At 34.9% G+C, this 22,141-nt stretch overlaps 1 protein-coding gene across 1 annotated transcript in view; it reads left to right on the forward strand.

The window, feature by feature from the left end:
• Positions 1 to 22,141, forward strand: part of LOC132545628 (sodium- and chloride-dependent glycine transporter 1-like) — a 45,975-nt gene that overhangs the window by 9,369 nt on the left and 14,465 nt on the right. The window contains exons 2-9 of the mRNA XM_060209326.1: positions 2,351 to 2,534; positions 5,168 to 5,299; positions 6,465 to 6,777; positions 7,322 to 7,454; positions 12,539 to 12,673; positions 14,194 to 14,297; positions 15,544 to 15,668; positions 17,081 to 17,193. Of these exons, the coding sequence (XP_060065309.1) occupies positions 2,351 to 2,534; positions 5,168 to 5,299; positions 6,465 to 6,777; positions 7,322 to 7,454; positions 12,539 to 12,673; positions 14,194 to 14,297; positions 15,544 to 15,668; positions 17,081 to 17,193 (1,239 nt within the window). The remainder of the gene's footprint in view (positions 1 to 2,350; positions 2,535 to 5,167; positions 5,300 to 6,464; positions 6,778 to 7,321; positions 7,455 to 12,538; positions 12,674 to 14,193; positions 14,298 to 15,543; positions 15,669 to 17,080; positions 17,194 to 22,141) is intronic.

A 22,141-nucleotide genomic window follows, 5' to 3' on the forward strand; every position in this document is an offset into this window, starting at 1 on the left:
AAATAGGATAACAACCACAAAATAAATACTAGCTGAATTTTTAAATTGTAAACATTTTTGCCTAAGGCCTCTACGTGAGCTGCCACTACAAATCAACATAAAACAACAGCTAGACGGTACATATTTAAGAATTAGCTAATAAGTATGGGCCTTAATCAAATAACTGATGCTATGTAGTACCTACAGTTAGACTTGTTATCCATAACTATTGCTTTAAAAATTATCATCACACATGTGTTTCTATACTTGGACCTTTGTTGGCCTATAGGATGTGTTTCTGTATTGGGACCTTTGGATAGCCTATAGGATGTGCTTCTGTATTGGGACCTTTGATGGCCTATAGGATGTGTTTCTGTTCTTGGACCTTTGTTGGCCTATAGGATGTGTTTCTGTTCTTGGACCTTTGTTGGCCTATAGGATGTGTTTCTGTATTGGGACCTTTGGATAGCCTATAGGATGTGTTTCTGTTCTTGGACCTTTGTTGGCCTATAGGATGTGTTTCTGTATTGGGACCTTTGGATAGCCTATAGGATGTGTTTCTGTTCTTGGACCTTTGTTGGCCTATAGGATGTGTTTCTGTTCTTGGATCTTTGGATAGCCTATAGGATGTGTTTCTGTTCTTGGACATTTGTTGGCCTATAGGATGTGTTTCTGTATTGGGACCTTTGGATAGCCTATAGGATGTGTTTCTGTATTGGGACCTTTGGATAGCCTATAGGATGTGTTTCTGTATTGGGACCTTTGGATAGCCTATAGGATGTGTTTCTGTATTGGGACCTTTGGATAGCCTATAGGATGTGTTTCTGTATTGGGACCTTTGGATAGCCTATAGGATGTGTTTCTGTTCTTGGATCTTTGTTGGCCTATAGGATGTGTTTCTGTATTGGGACCTTTGGATAGCCTATAGGATGTGTTTCTTTTCTTGGACCTTTGTTGGCCTATAGGATGTGTTTCTGTTCTTGGATCTTTGGATAGCCTATAGGATGTGTTTCTGTTCTTGGACCTTTGTTGGCCTATAGGATGTGTTTCTGTATTGGGACCTTTGGATAGCCTATAGGATGTGTTTCTGTATTGGGACCTTTGGATAGCCTATAGGATGTGTTTCTGTATTGGGACCTTTGGATAGCCTATAGGATGTGTTTCTGTATTGGGACCTTTGGATAGCCTATAGGATGTGTTTCTGTATTGGGACCTTTGGATAGCCTATAGGATGTGTTTCTGTATTGGGACCTTTGAATAGCCTATAGGATGTGTTTCTGTATTGGGACCTTTGGATAGCCTATAGGATGTGTTTCTGTATTGGGACCTTTGGATAGCCTATAGGATGTGTTTCTGTATTGGGACCTTTGGATAGCCTATAGGATGTGTTTCTGTATTGGGACCTTTGGATAGCCTATAGGATGTGTTTCTGTATTGGGACCTTTGGATAGCCTATAGGATGTGTTTCTGTTCTTTCTGTACTGTATTGGACCTTTGGATAGCCTATAGGATGTGTTTCTGTTCTTGGACCTTTGTTGGCCTATAGGATGTGTTTCTGTTCTTGGATCTTTGGATAGCCTATAGGATGTGTTTCTGTTCTTGGACCTTTGTTGGCCTATAGGATGTGTTTCTGTATTGGGACCTTTGGATAGCCTATAGGATGTGTTTCTGTATTGGGACCTTTGAATAGCCTATAGGATGTGTTTCTGTATTGGGACCTTTGGATAGCCTATAGGATGTGTTTCTGTATTGGGACCTTTGGATAGCCTATAGGATGTGTTTCTGTATTGGGACCTTTGAATAGCCTATAGGATGTGTTTCTGTATTGGGACCTTTGGATAGCCTATAGGATGTGTTTCTGTATTGGGACCTTTGGATAGCCTATAGGATGTGTTTCTGTATTGGGACCTTTGGATAGCCTATAGGATGTGTTTCTGTATTGGGACCTTTGGATAGCCTATAGGATGTGTTTCTGTATTGGGACCTTTGGATAGCCTATAGGATGTGTTTCTGTATTGGGACCTTTGGATAGCCTATAGGATGTGTTTCTGTATTGGGACCTTTGGATAGCCTATAGGATGTTTTTTTCTGGTCATGGATCTTAGGTTTGCCTATGGAATGTGTTTCTCCCGTGGACTTTGGATGGCCTATAAGATGTGTTTCTGTCCTTTGACCTGTGTTGACCTATAGGATGTGTTTCTGTACATGGACCTTTGTAGGCCTTTATGATACGTTTCTCTCCATGGACCTTTGGTTGACCTAGCTGTCAGACATGTGTCTGTCTTTAGACCTATGCCCATTTTTGTCTAACGTTCAGGCTGTTCCTGACCTCTAGCATCACTCATGACATTTTTTTTTTTTTGTTTTCCAGAAAGCACTGGAAGCTTCATCATCCAATGACAACAGCAGTTGTTCTGATTCCATGGAAAGCGGTGATGAGACATCCCGTGGAAACTGGTCTGGGCGACTGGATTTCTTCCTATCCTGTGTGGGATATGCTGTTGGACTAGGAAATATATGGAGGTTTCCCTACCTATGCTACAAAAGTGGTGGAGGTTTGTGTGATAACACTACACTTGTAGGTTTTAACCATTAAAAAACCAAAATTTACTTTCTCAAGGTATAAAAATGTATAACATTATCACAGTAATATCACCTTTCCCTGTCAGATTTGTTTCAAATGATAAAATATAGCTTTGACTAATTGAGTTCTTTCAGTCAATTTTGATTTTCCTCGGTCACCTAATAGTTTTCAAAGCCCCTAACATCACTGACAAGTCGTATAATGATAAAACAGTAGTATGGTGCTGTTTAATACATTTAGTTCTACTGAATCTAAGTTTGTATAAGAATCAGCTAATTAACATGTAAACATATGTATATTGAAATGAATATGTAAGGAACAATTTTAATTTATATTTATGAAATTGAGGAGCAAACTCTGATAAAAAGTTGTACATTAAGACAAGTACAGGTGTTAAAAGTCCCAGTGACATAGGCCAATGTGTAAAGATTATACGTTACATGCCCTATAATTTAAGTTGCTACAGGTGTGTAGGTGTGGAGGCACTTGTAGTGAACAACTCACTATTATACAATTTATTCTAAAGCTTATGATGGATCACGAGAACATCGAATCACAATACTTTTGATATGAAGTTTTGTTCCATAACTGTAGGATATTTATCCTTGTTTCTGCTCTATTCAGATCAAACGAAGTACCTTTGCCATGTTTCTCTTTCACTGCCTGACTAATGTTGTGATTATCAGAAAAAAAGGCCAACAGATGACTAACATGCTCTTATCTATAAATCGTAGACACTGATTCTAAGTTAGGGTTGTCGTGTGGCACAATGGTAATGCAGTTGCCTTTCACCTCGTCTTCTGCAGTTTAAATCCCAGAATGGAGGTTAAAAGGTATTGGGTCACCTGCCCGACCAAGTGGGTTTTCCACAGGTACTCCAGTATCCTTACACTGTAAGACCCCTCACATGCTTACATCCAGGCCAACAAGAGTGATTCATATAAGTTGATAGCTTGTTTCGTGATTGTAGTAAAATGATTACAAGGAAATATTCATATTTTAAGCTAGGAAAGGTTGCCCATGTGTCTTGGCAGTCTCAATTAATTTAATATCTTGATAAGCAAAAACAACCTCCAAACTGATAACAACTTTTTCCAACAGTCAGATTAATCTGATGTAAAGTCAACATAATGAAGGTGTGTGTGCAAAAGCTGTCATGTAAACACATAATGTATCACCCACTGAAAAGTAAAAAATTAAGAAAGATCTGTCAAGCATTTTGTAAGAAATTGTAAAATCAAGATAATGAATGAATGGACTAAATTAGACTCAGACAACAAACTGTTGAAGAAAGCAATTTGAAAGGCCAATCGAAGAAACATTGTTTACACAGAAGTTTCATTGGAATCACGTCTTTCTTCAGCAGCACAGTGATGTTTGTATGGTGGTTGATTTATGGTGCAATAATTAACGAGAAGTACTGTATCATTTAAACACTGTTTTTTGGAAACAGAAAAGGAAAACAAAAACAAAAAACAAGAGGAACCTTATGTAAATTTGCGAAAAAAAACAAAGTTGAAGTGACGCATTAAGATAAATATGGTTCATGTTGAGGAGCAACAGAATGACGGTGCTTTGTAAGACCAAGTATGTTGGGTCACGATTTATGTGTTCAGTATTTCATCTGTACAACATACATTTGAGATGAAATGAAGCCCACCAATCATGGTAGTGCAATTAGAGAGATACCGTAATTTCCGACTATAAGATGCAGCTTTTTTCCTCTGCGGTCAAGTATGCGGCTTATATACCAATGCGGCTTATAGAAATTGCCAGTATGCTATATCAACGAACTTTGGTCAGTATAATGGTTTCCACTTCATAAGAAAGGCTTATATTCCAGTGCGGCTTATATGTGGATCAAATCGGAAAAATCGTTAAAAATTAGTTCTGCGGAAAGTTGGGTACCTATTGTTCTTATAGTATATATCTCATGAGATAAAAGTATATAGATTTTTTTTTATCTTAACTTCCTTTTATATAATGCTATTTCCTCTCCCAAAAAAACTTTCTGAGTTAGGTAGGCATTTAATGCTTCCTTATGTATATATTTCAATATACGTATACATTAGCAGCTTGTTGTAAGAACTCTCTCAAAAGGTGCTATTACTTTGTGTGTTTTTCGTACAATCAAAGAAGTTTTAATCAGTACATTTGTTTTCACTGGCACCTAAATATCCCATTTTTAACTGTAACTTTACTAGTGTTGGGAGTTGGTGTGATCAAGCAGGATTTAACCTTAACTGTAGCTGACAAACTATAATTGAGAAAAAGTTACATGCTTTCAGGACCGGCACTTTTAAAATGAAAATATGACACAGACAAATCAAGACATCCAGGTTTTGACACCAGATGCTGCAAAATATGCATATAACAAAATTAGCTTGTTCATATAGTCAGATGCTGACCTTTACTGTTATGTTACTGCAGATTCTCTTGTTATACATGTCTGTGTATGAATGTTATAACATCCTACAGACAAGATCGATGTTGATCCCTTAAGGCATGATGGGCAATTCTTACACAGATGTCATTCCTAAATTAATAATCAATTAAATTCATTAATTATCACATTGATTTTTTTGTGATTTTGATGTTTTACAGGTGCCTTTATGATACCATATGTGATATTCCTGTTTCTTTGTGGAATTCCAATGGTTTTCTTGGAAGTCTCATTTGGGCAATTTGCCAGTCTGAGTCCGGTCACCATATGGAGAATTTGTCCTCTATTCAAAGGTAAGCTGTAACACACTGTCACAGTTTGTGTGTTCCTTTCACATGATTTTAAACAACATATAGATGGCAAAAGTAATAACAGGCTAGTCATGTCCTGTCCGATATTCTGTCATAGGGTATTCAATAATCTACTTCTCAGGACCCAGATATGGTGTAATCAAATACTTTCCATAGATGGATGAGTCTTCAGATGCTTGAAAAAAATGGTAAATTTCGAGGAGAGGGATTAAAATTTGTTATTATCAAAGTAGGAAAATCAAAACAAGTGTGTTTAGTTTAATTTCCATTGAAATTCTAAAATGTTTTAAACTTGGTTAAAGTTATAAATATAGGATGACAATTTAGTGATAGTTACATTATGATGCTGAGTTAACCACAGTTAGTCACAGGGTAAAAGAGAGAAAATTTTCTTAAAGCTCTTCCTAAATCCTTAGGTTGCTGAAATCAATTGCACTTCATTTCTTAATTAGTATACAAGATATTTAATAGGGCATTTGTTTTTACAGCTTCCACTTAAAGGAGCATGACCCTAATCAGATATGATATTCTTTGTGAAGGCATGCCTTTTTCTGCATTTGCATTATATGTAATTGAAATGAGTCTTATAAAATCAGATATGAAATGGAACAAATTTAAATCCCTTTTCATCAGTGATCTTCATTATATATTCCTGTTCAAAATCAGTTATTGTATTTAGAACTTGTTGATGTCATCACCTGGACTCTGTATTAAGGTTTTTGTTTTGTTGTATGTGTGGGATACTGGATGGTCAACATCATCAGCACCTGGACGCTGTATAAGATTGTTACTTTGTTGTAGGTGTGGGGTATGGAATGGTTATTGTGTCTGGTATTGTCTGTGTGTATTACAGCATCATCATCACCTGGACTCTTTATAAGATCGTTACTTTGTTGTAGGTGTGGGGTACGGAATGGTTATTGTGTCCGGTATTGTCTGTGTGTATTACAACATCATCATCACCTGGACTCTTTATAAGAATGTTATTTTGTTGTAGGTGTCCGGTATTGTCTGTGTGAATTACAACATCATCATCACCTGGACTCTTTATAAGATCGTTATTTTGTTGTAGGTGCCCAGTATTGTCTGTGTGTATTACAACATCATCATCACCTGGACTCTTTATAAGATCGTTACTTTGTTGTAGGTGTGGGGTACGGAATGGTTATTGTGTCCGGTATTGTCTGTGTGTATTACAACATCATCATCACCTGGACTCTCTATTACCTGTACCACTCCCTACGTTTAGTGCTGCCCTGGAGTCAGTGTCACAATTGGTGGAACACTGAACATTGTTATCTACGAACGAATGCCAATACGACTGGTTCATCCACTGCTAATTTGTCTACAGCAACAGAACTTCTAAACAACTTAACTTACAACGTAACTACTGCAGCAACGGTTGCCTTAAAAACATCAGAAAATGTGTCCAAAAAAACTGCAAGCGAAGAATTTTGGCAGTAAGTTATCTAACATATCAATCTGTATTTAAACTATGACTACAAATTATTTGTCTGGTGATATCTTATCACTTCTGAGAAAATTGGAATTTGTTTTTGCAGAATATTTTCCTTTTTATCTGTTAGCCAATATCATTCAGCAATAGTCACTGTGCAGAGTCATATTCTCATCTTAATGAATGTCAGTTTCTGTAGAAATACCATCAAATGCCATATTGTTGTCCTGTAATGAGCCTGTATATTTTGGTATTTACTATCATCTGCTACTTCAATTTTCATTTCACACCCTCTATACACTCCATGTCTCTGGCTTTATATTAGAGAAGGTTTCTCTGTTTTGCTACTTAACAAAATTGCCAAAAAATAGATCCTTGGAAAATTGAATTGATATAGAAGAAAAAAACACTATTCCATGTTATACACATCCTTGTTGATTCTAGCCTTTGGTAAAATTGCAACAATTTGAGTCATCAAAGAAAATAGTTTTACCTATCCTGCATAAAAATCAGAAATTTGATTTTTTTTGTTTATTGATTTTGTACAGACGTGGAGTTTTACAGCTGTCTGATGGTATAGAGGATATGGGGGATCTCCGCTGGGATCTCCTCATCTGTCTCTTTGTTGCCTGGGTTGTGGTCTTCCTGTGTTTATGTAAAGGAATCAAGACATCTGGTAAAGTAGGTACATTTTAAGTTATTAACACATCGGAAACTCAAAATATTTGTAATTAGTGTTGGGAGTTGGTGTAATTGAGCATGCTTTACCCTTAATTAATCAGTGATCGATTTACAATGGTTTAAACACATCAAGAAAATTATAATTTTTATAGGGAGAAGATAAGTAATGCTGATCGGCTGAAATTCAATGTTGTTTGGTAATTTTCCAATGTGACACACTGTTGTCATTACTTGTGGTCTAAGTAATGTGCAAAAAGAAATTATTATACTCCAAACTGTTATGTAATGTTATGTAATCGCTACTATACTACATGTGTATATGATCTTAACAGCATGATGGATTACAATATTTTAGCTTCATATCTAGTTATATATCGGCTTTGTTTGTTATGTGAAGTAATTTAGATATTTATGCTGCATCTGTCTGACAGTCTATGTCAACATACGCACATTCATAAATCACACTGACAGCACATTAAGTGTTAATATGTGCTGAAGATCTTCATTGTTTATCATGTATCAGCCTTGGTAATGCCCTGTCTTTCTTGTCAAGCCTACAACACTTCCTTACATTTCTCAGTCTCTATTTCCTGGAGACATGGCGAGACACCGACCATCATTTTGATAAGTTACTCAGTTAATTTAATGAAATAAACTAGACTTAAAATTAAGAGTGAACTTACTTTATCATTTAAAGATTGACAAGGTAGGCATCCAATGAACGTACACAAGTGATGATGCTGATTTAATGGCTAGAAATATTAATTTTTTTGAGAATTCTGCTTCATATCAAAGAGATCATTGAATTTTGATATGAACTGTCAGACAGAAAATGGCATATGTAGTGTTGAAGAAGTCAAAAGACAATGACCAGTGCCATCACATCAAATATCAGGGTCAATTTCCTTTATCTTTGACAGAATAATATCCTCTCAACCCTGAACGCCTCCTCCAACAACCCCCATCCCCAATGCCTTCCTGAGGGGAAAGATGATTAAATGATTAAATATTAGCCAAACGCAAGGCTGGCAGAGTTTAAACATCTTTTCCCCAGGGTTGAGACCACCCTGTCTCGACAACAAGGGGGCGAATTATACAATGATTCTCTATAAGGAAGACATACACACAGGAGATACACTGTAATTCTCAAACAGGAACACAAACACACAGGATATATACAGTGATTCTCTACCAGGAACACAAACACTGGAGATATACTGTGATTCTCTACCAGGAACACAAACACACAGGAGATATACAGTGATTCTCTACCAGGAACACAAACACACAGGAGATATACAGTGATTCTCTACCAGGAACACAAACACACGGGAGATACAGTGATTCTCTACCAGGAACACAAACACACGGGAGATATACAGTGATTCTCTACCAGGAACACAAACACACTGGAGATATACAGTGATTCTCTACCAGGAACACAAACACACAGGAGATATACAGTGATTCTCTACCAGGAACACAAACACACAGGAGATATAAAGTGATTCTCTACCAGGAACACAAACACACAGGAGATATACAGTGATTCTCTACCAGGAACACAAACACACAGGAGATATACAGTGATTCTCTACCAGGAACACAAACACACGGGAGATATACAGTGATTCTCTACCAGGAACACAAACACACAGGAGATATACAGTGATTCTCTACCAGGAACACAAACACACAGGAGATATACAGTGATTCTCTACCAGGAACACAAACACACAGGGGATATACAGTGATTCTCTACCAGGAACACAAACACATTGATACAAATGTATACAGTCATTCTCAACAGGAAGTATGAACACACACAATAGTACTAATAGTGGGATTAAACAAGCTTTTCATAATTAATAATTTCCTGTTCACTGTAGGTGCTCTGTTTATAAAGGTCAGCATATACATCTTAACAAGTTGTGTTTAAATCATTTATTAGCCATAAAAGTAACATCTGTGAAAGTATTATGCATGTTGGGCCATAATTATATTTGCTAATGATACAGCAATCAACACAATGCTCACCTTAATGAAAGCAGGGAATATACTTACATTTGACCTTTGACCTTGTGACCTCATAAAGGAAATATATCCCATTTAGCCATATTTGTTTCCAGGTGTACATACATGAGAAAACATGTAATGAAATCATGTAGTTCTGGTTTGTTGTGATGTTTTAAAATGAAATATCACTGGTTTACAAATGTTACTAAATTATGTCCCTTATATACATAATCTGTTAAATGTTTCCTTTTATTTATTATCAAACTCAAGCAGTCTCTCTTATGGAAAAAAAAACCGTCAATATTCAGTAAAACATTATGAGACGAAAGGCGAAAATTTTTTAAAAGGAAATGTCAGATAAAAATATATATACAAAATGAAAATTGCAGAACAATTTTGCGCTAGCTTTCAGCAAGTTGATATATGGGAAGTCTTAATGTAGGGATCAGGAAATGTGCTTGATCTAAAATGTGTTATCACTAAGTTACATAATCAACAAAGCCTTGTTTTCATACGTACACATGGTCTGTTGAGAGCTACCGTAAAGATCCCTTAATAAACCCTGTCATATATCCATTGATCTATTATCATTACAGTACGTTGTTTGTTGTTAAAAAAGTGATCTTACACATACAATGAACAGTACGTGTGTTATATTGAATGTTAATATATCCATATATTCAGCATGATGCCCTTGCCTTGTAATAAGCCCACCTATATCTGTTTCTGTTTAGAAGAATTACCAACCAATGCTGATACTGTTGTCCTGAAATAAGCCCACCCTTGACTTTCTGTTAGGCTTGTTGCACAATAAATGCAGTAACTATTTATAAGTTAGTCTCAGCAATAATTTTAAAAAGTCCAGAAAGTTAATTGATGTTATGTGGGACTGTCTTCTGTTTACAAACAGCACATGAAAATTATTTCAATTTAGATGTTTAAATTAAATGTACACACTAAATGTCATGACATTTTTTCACTCACAAACAAAATAAACAAGGAAATATTTGTTGAAAACTGAGTCAACGGACAGATCATGCCCATGCACATTTGATACACTCAATATATTTCTGGTGTTGAGTGGAGGCATGGGACAGCTTAGGTCAAAGGTCACAAGATCTAGCTGTTACTAAAAATACCACTTCAGTTTACATTTAATTATGTTCTGATCATGACCATGGTGGTTACATAGGTTAGGTAAGTGGACAGGATGCAGCTAATAGATTTCTTTTCAATTTGTAGGTCAGAGGTCAAATGATTCATTACTGAGAATATAATAACTGTTAAATTTTCATTTCCGTATTTTAGATTCTGTTTTCATGAAACAATAATGTTTGGTATAAAAGTTGCTTGTGCATTGGGGATACATATGATTGCTTTGCAGGATCATTATTTAAAGGTCACATGATCTCTTACTTAAAATGACATTACAATAATTCTTCAGTTTCCATATAAAAACTTCAGTTCTGTTACTTGTGTGAAGGTCAGTTTCTGGTATCTCTTAGAAAGAAGCAATGTGTTGGCCAGCTAATGCCCTAATTATTACAGGATAACTAGGGTTGTATATTGTGTAAACGTCTGTATCTACTGGTATTAAAGTGAATGTGACAACCAAATTGTCCTGTATTGGAGTTCTTATCAGAAAATTACCCATTTCAATTTGACAAAATTCAATTACCATCTTGGCTTTATAGAATTAAAAGGTTTTTTCGTTGAACAATTTGCTCGAGCCAATAATTGCACTGGCAACTCTAGCTAATTACAATTGCATAATGAAAAATTTAAGATATATACTACCTACATGTCTGTGGTGTATAGATATTTTGTGTATTTTTATGCAACAAAATATAGTTTATGATTGAAATTTCATCTTTTTAAAATCATTTCCTTGAAACTTCAGCCAATAAAGGAAAGACATAATTTTTATTGATTTTGCCCTAAGATAAAGGATTTTTATCAGTGTATTGTGAGTTGTTGACACTCCTCAGTACTGAATTGAAACTGTCACAGTACTTGTATATAAATCACACTTCACATCACTAATGTAATTATTTGTCCCCTGTGGGAGAAACTACGGGGGACTAAATTTTTAAATGTCCATCTGTGACAAAGTTTATCAGCGTTGTAGCAGCATCACTCTTTGAGGAATTGTCATCAAAATTTACTCACAATTTATCAAAATACCTTGAACATCTTAATTCAGTTAGAGTTTTAGGAGTATTGGGCCAAGATCACTTAGCAGCTTCATTCCTTAGGGGATTTTAATCAAACCTCACACACTTACAAATGTCATGTTATAATTCAAGGTGAAGGTCAAGGTCATTTCCTTTTTTTTAGAAAATTATTGCAAGCACTCTAGTAGCTTCACTCCTTGAATGATTTTCATAAAAATTTACAGTTTAAAAACACTAACAGATATGATTTTCTGGGTCATTGGGAAAAGATCAAGGTCTGCACTTGTTCTTAAAACATGAATAATTTACAGTTGTAAAAAAAATGCATAAGGAGAGAAAAAATTATTGTTTTGTCAGTTGTGTTTCCAGATGTGTCTGTTATTGTCTTTGATGTTAACGTCACATGCATTTAGCCAGCTAATCTAGCTCATCCTGCAATAACTGGCGCCGATATAGGTTGTAATATCATCAAAAATGTTTACATTTGCCAAAAAAAAAATGATATCATAGATATTAAACATGGACGCACAGGAGGAGGGCTCCTACTCAGTTGATGCTGTTGAGCCAGGTGTGTTAACTGTCATCAGCTAATCATGCTTGTTTGTACAGGAAATAGTATCACTTGCACTGCATGATGGGAAATAAAAAAAAATAAGTTAGTACCAAACTCAACCAGGGTACCAAAATGAATACTAACTTTAAAATCCTGAACGAACTGTTTTTTTGCTTGAGTTTGGAGAATATTAAAATGTCAATTGATATGAATTGTATGTGATTGCTGTTGTTGTGTTTATGTGTTTTCAGGTAGTGTATGTGATGGCCATTTTACTTTTTCTGTGTACATGTGTTGAATGTACAGTATGTGGTGGTTATTTTTCTATTTCCGTGTTGTAGGTAGTGTATGTGACGGCAACCTTTCCGTATCTGGTGCTCCTGATTTTACTGGTGCGCGGAGTGACATTGCCTGGAGCAGGAGCTGGCATCGCTTTCTATCTCGTACCAGACTGGAACAAACTTACAACATTTGAGGTAGTTATGGAATACATTACATTGGATAAGAAGTAAGAGGAAGGAAATGATTTAGAGATATTGTTCAAGTGTAGATGATTAAGGTGTGTACAATTTGAAGTCATAAAGCAATGAATCAAAATGCTCTACTTTGATTGGACGTTAAAAGCTAAAATACTCTACTTTGATTGGACGTTAAAAGCTAAAATACTCTACTTTGATTGGACGTTAAAAGCTAAAATACTCTACTTTGATTGGACGTTAAAAGCTAAAATACTCTACTTTGATTGGACGTTAAAAGCTAAAATACTCTACTTTGATTGGACGTTAAAAGCTAAAATACTCTACTTTGATTGGACGTTAAAAGCTAAAATACTCTACTTTGATTGGACGTTAAAAGCTAAAATACTCTACTTTGATTGGACGTTAAAAGCTAAAATACTCTACTTTGATTGGACGTTAAAAGCTAAAATACTCTACTTTGATTGGACGTTAAAAGCTCATTGATATCTATAGGTTACTGTTATCACTAGTGGGATGTTCAAATTAGCTTTTGGTTATCATCAAAATTAGAATAGTTTATTTTAAACAAACATCTTCTGTTGGTTCAAACATATTTTATTGATTAAAAAAAATCAATATTTGATTGTCCCAGGTCCATTCACTCATCCGGCTCCTTTATTTTTTTCATTACTGTGTTTTGAGAAATGATGACAGGATCATTTCACATATAGTTTAATCTTAGTTCATAAGTTTGCATCATTGATTTTGTGACTGATTGGAAAACAAGATGGCTGACAGATGGCCATCTTGGATTTTGAAAGTTTAAGTTTATGATCACTATTTCTTGAGAAGTTCTACATGGATAATTTTCAGATTCAGATTTCTTGTGTAGGATATCTTGGGTCCTTGGTTGTGCATATTTGGTTTTGGGACCATTTGGAAAGAATTGGAAAGAGGAATTAGTTCCACCGATAAAATTTTAATAAAGTTCATATTTTAACAGATGCTATGATTTCTCTGAGATCTCTTTGTTCTATGTTTTTATCTCTAAAATTTATTAAAAGGGTTTTTCATAAAAAGTAATATGATGTGATATTGTGTCTCTGTGTTGTAGGTTTGGGGAGATGTGACCACAGTTAGATGTGATGTTGTGTCTCTGTGTTGTAGGTTTGAGGAGATGTGACCACAGTTAGATGTGATATTGTATCTCTGTGTTGTAGGTTTGGGGAGATGTGACCACAGTTTGATGTGATATTGTATCTCTGTGTTGTAGGTTTGGGGAGATGTGACCACAGTTAGATGTGATATTGTATCTCTGAGTTGTAGGTTTAAGGATATGTGACCACAGTTAGATGTGATATTGTATCTCTGTGTTGTAGGTTTGGGGAGATGTGACCACAGTTAGATGTGATATTGTATCTCTGTGTTGTAGGTTTAAGGATATGTGACCACAGTTAGATGTGATATTGTGTCTCTGTGTTGTAGGTTTGGGGATATGTGACCACAGTTAGATGTGATATTGTATCTCTGTGTTGTAGGTTTGGGGAGACGCGGCTGTACAGATATTTTATTCAGTAGGTATGGCGTGGGGAGGTCTCATCACCATGGCGAGTTACAACAAGTTCCATAACAATGTGTACAGGTAATCCCCATACAAACAATTACATGGTGCCGAATATTTCTATTCAGTTAATTGATTATGCTATTAACAAAATTTTATTTCAATAACATAGTGATTTGTATGGCAAGGCACATGTTGTTAGCTATTGATTAGCATCCATTGTTAAATGATGACAAAGACACAATTAGTGTTTTGACCTTCACAACATTTTAACACAATAAGGTCATGTTATATCGAGTGGTTCTATCCACAGTGTCTGTAGCATGCATTCAGCTATAGATTTTTTTTCTTTTTTCAGATTAACTGACAGAAAGCTTTTTGAAAAGTTAGAATTTGATTGTTGAAAATCAATATCCATATATGTACAAAGAGTATGAAGCTATTGTGAAGCCAAAACTTTTTCTCTTAACAATGAGTAGATCTCTGTGTTAAAATCACACACAATAGATGAATCTAAATATTAAGTGCCTCACCTGCTATTTAATAGTGTGTATTTAATTGCCAAGATTATTGAATCAAACATTTATATACATCTAAAATACAGTAACAAGCTGCTTACAAGCTAAAATTATCATACTATTGAATAATTCACAGATTGCATAATGTTAATTCTCCCATATGTTACTAGGGTAGGGTACTACTGATTCTCCCATATGTTACTAGGGTAGGGTACTACTGTAGGGTACTACTGATTCTCCCATATGTTACTAGGGTAGGGTACTACTGATTCTCCCATATGTTACTAGGGTAGGGTACTACTGATTCTCCCATATGTTACTAGGGTAGGGTACTACTGATTCTCCCATATGTTACTGGGGTAGGGTACTACTGATTCTCCCATATGTTACTTGGGTAAGGAATTGTTGAAACTCCCATATATATTACTAGGAAGGGTACTACCAACCCTCTCACACAATACAGAATACATCTGAAGTCAACACTACAGTATCATAACATTTTTTTTTTTTAATTTTCAGTATAAAATTGTACCATTAACCAATTAAAGCACATCCATTAAAATTTGATTGATAAGCAAAAATTTATGCAAGAATTTTTGCTTCAATACATCAATGAAATCATGCCCATCTCCAGTTTCCACAGAGAACAGCAATCACGATATTTATCCTACTTATATTCTTTAATGATTTAAAAAATGTCTAAATTTGTTCAGTCTATGAAATTTCTGTACATGAAGGTATTGTTAAAAGTGAATATATTCTATATGTCTTTAGTCAGGAGCATGACATCTTTTTTATTTTGGTTTCAGAGATGCCATGGTTGTGCCCCTTATCAACTGTGGTACAAGTGTGTTTGCTGGTCTGGTCATTTTCTCAGTGTTGGGATTTATGGCACATGAAACTGGAGTCGACATCAAAAATGTTGTTAATCAGGGTACGTATTTGTTTCACCAAGTCAAAATGGTCATGTGAAGATATGCCATGATGTATTTTGGGTCGTCATTAAGTCTTCTTTTCCCAAATGGTACTAGTGCAGATAAGATATTAACTGAATTTAGAATATAAAAAGAACAGCCGTTTTGCTTTGTGGAATTTCATGTACTGAGGAAATTTCAAAAAGTTTTCATTTTGAAACATGGTCAAAGTCTTGTTTTTGAACTTGGATGTTCAAAAAAAGACTTGTGAAGTTTGTCTCCACCATTTCTGAAGACCTTTTGTGATTTATGCTTAATAGCTTGGACATTGGTACATTGTCGATTGTCAAAGGTCAGATTTGTAGTTGCTAATTTTTCTAAATTTCTGTGGAATGTGCATAATTTTTCAAAATTTCAACCTCTAGAAAATTACAATTGTAGACTTCCAACAAGCTAATACCTCAAAATATTTTATAATATTCAACTCTTAGACTATTGTATGTTGGATGAAAGGATTTTTTGAAATTACAAATAACAAAAAATGGGTACTGTGTATTCTGAAATAGGAATCCATATACTGGGTTAGCAAGAATGCAGAGATCATCAAATTTCATGCGATATATACATCAAATGAAAGATCAGTTTTAGAGATGATCAAATTAAAGGTTTGGACACAATGTGAAATGGAAACCATGGGAGAGAAAAATATTAAGATATGTAATTCTCTAATACTTAATGGTAATTTACGTAACTGATGGGGTCCTACAAGTATGACTTTTTTCCAGTCGAATGTGCTGGACTCCTTATAACATGCAACATTTTGTAAAGGGCACTAATCTATATCATGCTAAGATTAGATATTTTTTATCCTGTCCAGGAGATTAATATATTGTTTCTTATAATTCAAACTCAGAGAGTGGGATTTTTTTATACAGGCCAACATAATGAAATAGCATTAGTTTATAGATTTGTTTACACTAATAAGTATTAGTTGGTGGGCTTCCTGCCAGGCAATGGCTGATTGCTAGATAGATATGGTACTTTTCCAATATAACATCTTCACCATGTTCCATATTAGGTAATGATCATTTGAAAAATCAAACCAGTTCTGCTGTTATTAAGATGAACATTCAGATAACTTACTTTTACATCAATGATATTGATACAAAGCTGCTGTTGTTACACTGGTCAAGTTAAATTGTTGTAATTTAGCTCATTTTAAGATATCTGAAAATCACAACAGCTGCAAATTGCTTGTAACTTCTATTTCGAGGGATTATTTTAGTATTTTGAGTCTGTTCACGTTAGCTTTAACCTCTATATCTGTGTTTAGGTTATTTTCTCTTTTTTTCCTGATTTCAGATGTTGACACTTTGTTTCAAACAAATTAATTTGTTTAATACTTCAATAATGATTTGATATTATTTCACAGGACCTGGACTGGCATTCGTTGCCTATCCAGAGGCAATAGCCAAGTTGCCGATTTCTCCGCTGTGGGCAGTTCTGTTTTTCCTTATGCTGTTCAGTGTAGGATTAGATACCCAGGTAAAAGTCAACCTCAGGATCATATGTTTGTAAAAATTTGTCTATTCAAGTTCTAAATACACTGTACTGTAGCCTTGATGTAATTATTTGGTGTGTCCGACAAAATATGAAAAACTTATCAGAAAAGTTTTTACACATTTGAACAATATCATTTAAAGGATAATATTTATTATATGGAATAAGATTATAGATGAAAGAAATAACATACATTTTCATGGAATTTGTATTTATTTTTATCAGCTTTTGTCTTTACAAGAATACGAATTAAATCAATGAAAGTAAAGTATCGCAACAATCAAAACAAAAATTCTATTGCTTTGTTGTATGTAATGAAAATTTATAGTTGAGAAGGTTACAGTATACTGTATTTATAAAGGGGTACAAAATCATAAAATTATGGATGCAAAAATAGGACTTATTTAAACTTCAGTTTTCATACTTTCTGATACTGGAAATCACATCAGCACAGAAAAACCTGTTATATTCTCTAGCTATCTATGGAAGTATTAACATTGTGACTTTGTGTAATATACAGAGGGAGTTAGAAAAATGCTGAAATCCTGAACAATTTGTATTTGTTTCAGTTTGGTGTTAAAACTAACTAGACACATACAATAATTACGTATTTAACAAAACATTACTGTCAATTTATTTTTCATTTTAGTGTTGATCTGGTTTCCTGATTCTTGATTAATTATTACAAATTCCGGTCAATTATCTTTTTTTTTTCAAAATGGTGGAAACAAAAGATTGTCACATAAAATAAATAAAGCCAACATATTACCACTGTCTAATAGCAGAGGGATTATAGGAATCTCTGAAAAAAGTGGACAGATTATACAGGTCCTGGTTTATAAAGGTCACTGACAGATTGTGGACAGATTATACAGGTCCTGGTTTATAAAGGTCACTGACAGATTGTGGACAGATTATACAGGTCCTGGTTTATAAAGGTCACTGACAGATTGTGGACAGATTATACAGGTCACTGACAGATTGTGGACAGATTATACAGGTCCTGGTTTATAAAGGTCACTGACAGATTGTGGACAGATTATACAGGTCCTGGTTTATAAAGGTCACTGACAGATTGTGGACAGATTATACAGGTCCTGGTTTATAAAGGTCACTGACAGATTGTGGACAGATTATACAGGTCCTGGTTTATAAAGGTCACTGACAGATTGTGGACAGATTATACAGGTCACTGACAGATTGTGGACAGATTATACAGGTCCTGGTTTATAAAGGTCACTGACAGATTGTGGACAGATTATACAGGTCCTGGTTTATAAAGGTCACTGACAGATTGTGGACAGATTATACAGGTCACTGACAGATTGTGGACAGATTATACAGGTCCTGGTTTATAAAGGTCACTGACAGATTGTGGACAGATTATACAGGTCACTGACAGATTGTGGACAGATTATACAGGTCCTGGTTTATAAAGGTCACTGACAGAAAGTGGACATATTATACAGGTCCTGGTTTATACAGGTTACTGACAGATTGTGGACAGATTATACAGGTCCTGGTTTATAAAGGTCACTGACAGAAAGTGGACAGATTAAACAGGTCCTGGTTTATAAAGGTCACTGACAGATTGTGGACAGATTATACAGGTCACTGACAGATTGTGGACAGATTATACAGGTCCTGGTTTATAAAGGTCACTGACAGAAAGTGGACAGATTATACAGGTCCTGGTTTATACAGGTTACTGACAGATTGTGGACAGATTATACAGGTCCTGGTTTATAAAGGTCACTGACAGAAAGTGGACAGATTATACAGGTCCTGGTTTATAAAGGTCACTGACAGATTGTGGACAGATTATACAGGTCACTGACAGATTGTGGACAGATTATACAGGTCCTGGTTTATAAAGGTTTCTGACAGAAAGTGGACAGATTATACAGGTCCTGGTTTATAAAGGTCACTGTCAGATTGTGGACATATTATACAGGTCCTGGTTTATAAAGGTCACTGACAGATTGTGGACTGATTATACAGGTCTTGGTTTATAAAGGTTTCTGACAGAAAGTGGACAGATTATACAGGTCCTGGTTTATAAAGGTCACTGACAGATTGTGGACATATTATACAGGTTACTGACAGATTGTGGACATATTATACAGGTCCTGGTTTATAAAGGTCACTGACAGAAAGTGGACAGATTATACAGGTCCTGGTTTATAAAGGTCACTGTCAGATTGTGGACATATTATACAGGTCCTGGTTTATAAAGGTTTCTGATAGATTGTGGACAGATTATACAGGTCCTGGTTTATAAAGGTCACTGTCAGATTGTGGACATATTATACAGGTCCTGGTTTATAAAGGTCACTGACAGAAAGTGGACATATTATACAGGTCCTGGTTTATAAAGGTCACTGTCAGATTGTGGACATATTATACAGGTCACTGACAGATTGTGGACAGATTATACAGGTCCTGGTTTATAAAGGTCACTGACAGATTGTGGACAGATTATACAGGTCCTGGTTTATAAAGGTTTCTGACAGAAAGTGGACAGATTATACAGGTCCTGGTTTATAAAGGTTTCTGACAGAAAGTGGACAGATTATACATGTCCTGGTTTATAAAGGTTTCTGACAGAAAGTGGACAGATTATACAGGTCCTGGTTTATAAAGGTTTCTGACAGAAAGTGGACAGATTATACAGGTCCTGGTTTATACAGGTTACTGACAGATTGTGGACAGATTATACAGATCCTGGTTTATAAAGGTTTCTGACAGAAAGTGGACAGATTATACAGGTCCTGGTTTATAAAGGTTTCTGACAGAAAGTGGACAGATTATACAGGTCCTGGTTTATACAGGTTACTGACAGATTGTGGACAGATTATACAGATCCTGGTTTATAAAGGTTTCTGACAGAAAGTGGACAGATTATACAGGTCCTGGTTTATAAAGGTTTCTGACAGAAAGTGGACAGATTATACAGGTCCTGGTTTATAAAGGTTTCTGACAGAAAGTGGACAGATTATATAGGTCCTGGTTTATGAAGGTTTCTGACAGAAAGTGGACAGATTATACAGGTCCTGGTTTATAAAGGTTTCTGACAGAAAGTGGACAGATTATATAGGTCCTGGTTTATAAAGGTTTCTGACAGAAAGTGGACAGATTATACAGGTCCTGGTTTATAAAGGTTTCTGACAGAAAGTGGACATATTATACAGGTCCTGGTTTATAAAGGTTTCTGACAGAAAGTGGACAGATTATACAGGTCCTGGTTTATAAAGGTTTCTGACAGAAAGTGGACAGATTATATAGGTCCTGGTTTATAAAGGTTTCTGACAGAAAGTGGACAGATTATACAGGTCACTGACAGAAAGTGGACAGATTATACAGGTCCTGGTTTATAAAGGTTTCTGACAGAAAGTGGACAGATTATACAGGTCCTGGTTTATAAAGGTTTCTGACAGAAAGTGGACATATTATATATGTTCATAGTATTCTTTATTAGAGTGGAAACACTGAAAATGATGAGAGAGAGTTGTCACTGTGATAAAGAAAATAGCCAACAGTTTAAGCAATGCATCCATAATATATATGATAATCTTACCTCTAAATTACAACCTGTATACTCATCAGAAAATTGTGATCATGTTTACATGATATTGTGGATACCATCTGTTCTGTATCTCAATGGCCCACCCCTTTACCAACTAATATGTCACCCCCTACCAGTATTCAATGGAACTGAAACAAAATTTTAAATGTGAATATTAAATGAAAAATATATGATGAAGGATTTCCAATCGTTTTTGTTTTCCATTATTGAAAAATATAGGATGCTCTGTTTTAATACTGAATTATTATACAGAATAGAGATGCCATGTTGCTGTTCACCCCCTATCTACCACTGTAAACACTACAGATGACATTTTTCTGATGATAAAAATAGCAAGTGCATTTACTTTGTATGATATTTCCTGTCAAAAGTCCTGACTGTCAGAAAATGGTTTTCCTTATAGAATTGGAAAAAATATTGATGTGGTGTGTAAAGATAAATATAAGCAGAAATGTAGCAATTTCCAGACTTAACATGTATTTTAGATATATGATTAAACAGAGTACCTAAAAAGATGTAAATTCTGTCATTCATGTAAAAAAAAATGTATGTGTCGAGCCTTTTATGCAGAAAATTAAGCTCCAAATTTAATGCTTTTATTAACTCACCATATTTTGCTTATAATTAAACATAACTACACCTGTATTTATGACATAAACTTTTGACATTTAATGTGTATGAAATTGGATGCAAATGTTCCTGTATAAAGTTTGTTAACGTGGACTGTTATGTTTTCTCTTCTGAAATACAGCTGTGTGAACCTGGGTATATGGCAGCTGGTCGCAGGTAAAATGTATTTGAAAGGGTGTGTAAGTTTGTGAGAATAATTACTTTATTGCAAAAATGTCTACTCTTAAAACCCATTGTTTACTTTTTAGTGCTGACATGAGCAGTTCAATATTTTATTTAAATTGATTGAATTTGTTCTCTCCAATGAATGGTAATATGTTATGATAATTGTCCATGGTATTCAGTTACTTTCCTTTTCAAAGTAACTGTGTTATTAGAATTTCTTTATGGATTTATATCATAAGATATTACCAAACATTTAAAATTTGGTTTCTTCCATAATGGGAATTCAAATCACACTTATTAGAATAAATTTAAACTTGTGTGTTTGAATAAATAAAGTTTAAAAATTGATAATTAAGTTATGGAAGAAACATCGATAATTTTGGAGGAAACTTTATTTTTTAACATACATGCAAATTTAGTTTGTAATATATTGTATGTAACAATTTTAGCATTGTACTTTCTACACACATTACTTACTCCAACTGGCTTTGTTATGTTTTGTTTGACAAAGAATGCATTTACATTCTAAGAATTTGTTGGAAATTGTCATTA

This window comes from Ylistrum balloti, unplaced genomic scaffold (genome assembly GCF_031769215.1).
Source record: "Ylistrum balloti isolate Yb309-2 unplaced genomic scaffold, AGI_CSIRO_Ybal_v1 Utg369850, whole genome shotgun sequence".
In the NCBI taxonomy this organism is placed as follows: Eukaryota; Metazoa; Mollusca; class Bivalvia; order Pectinida; family Pectinidae; genus Ylistrum; species Ylistrum balloti.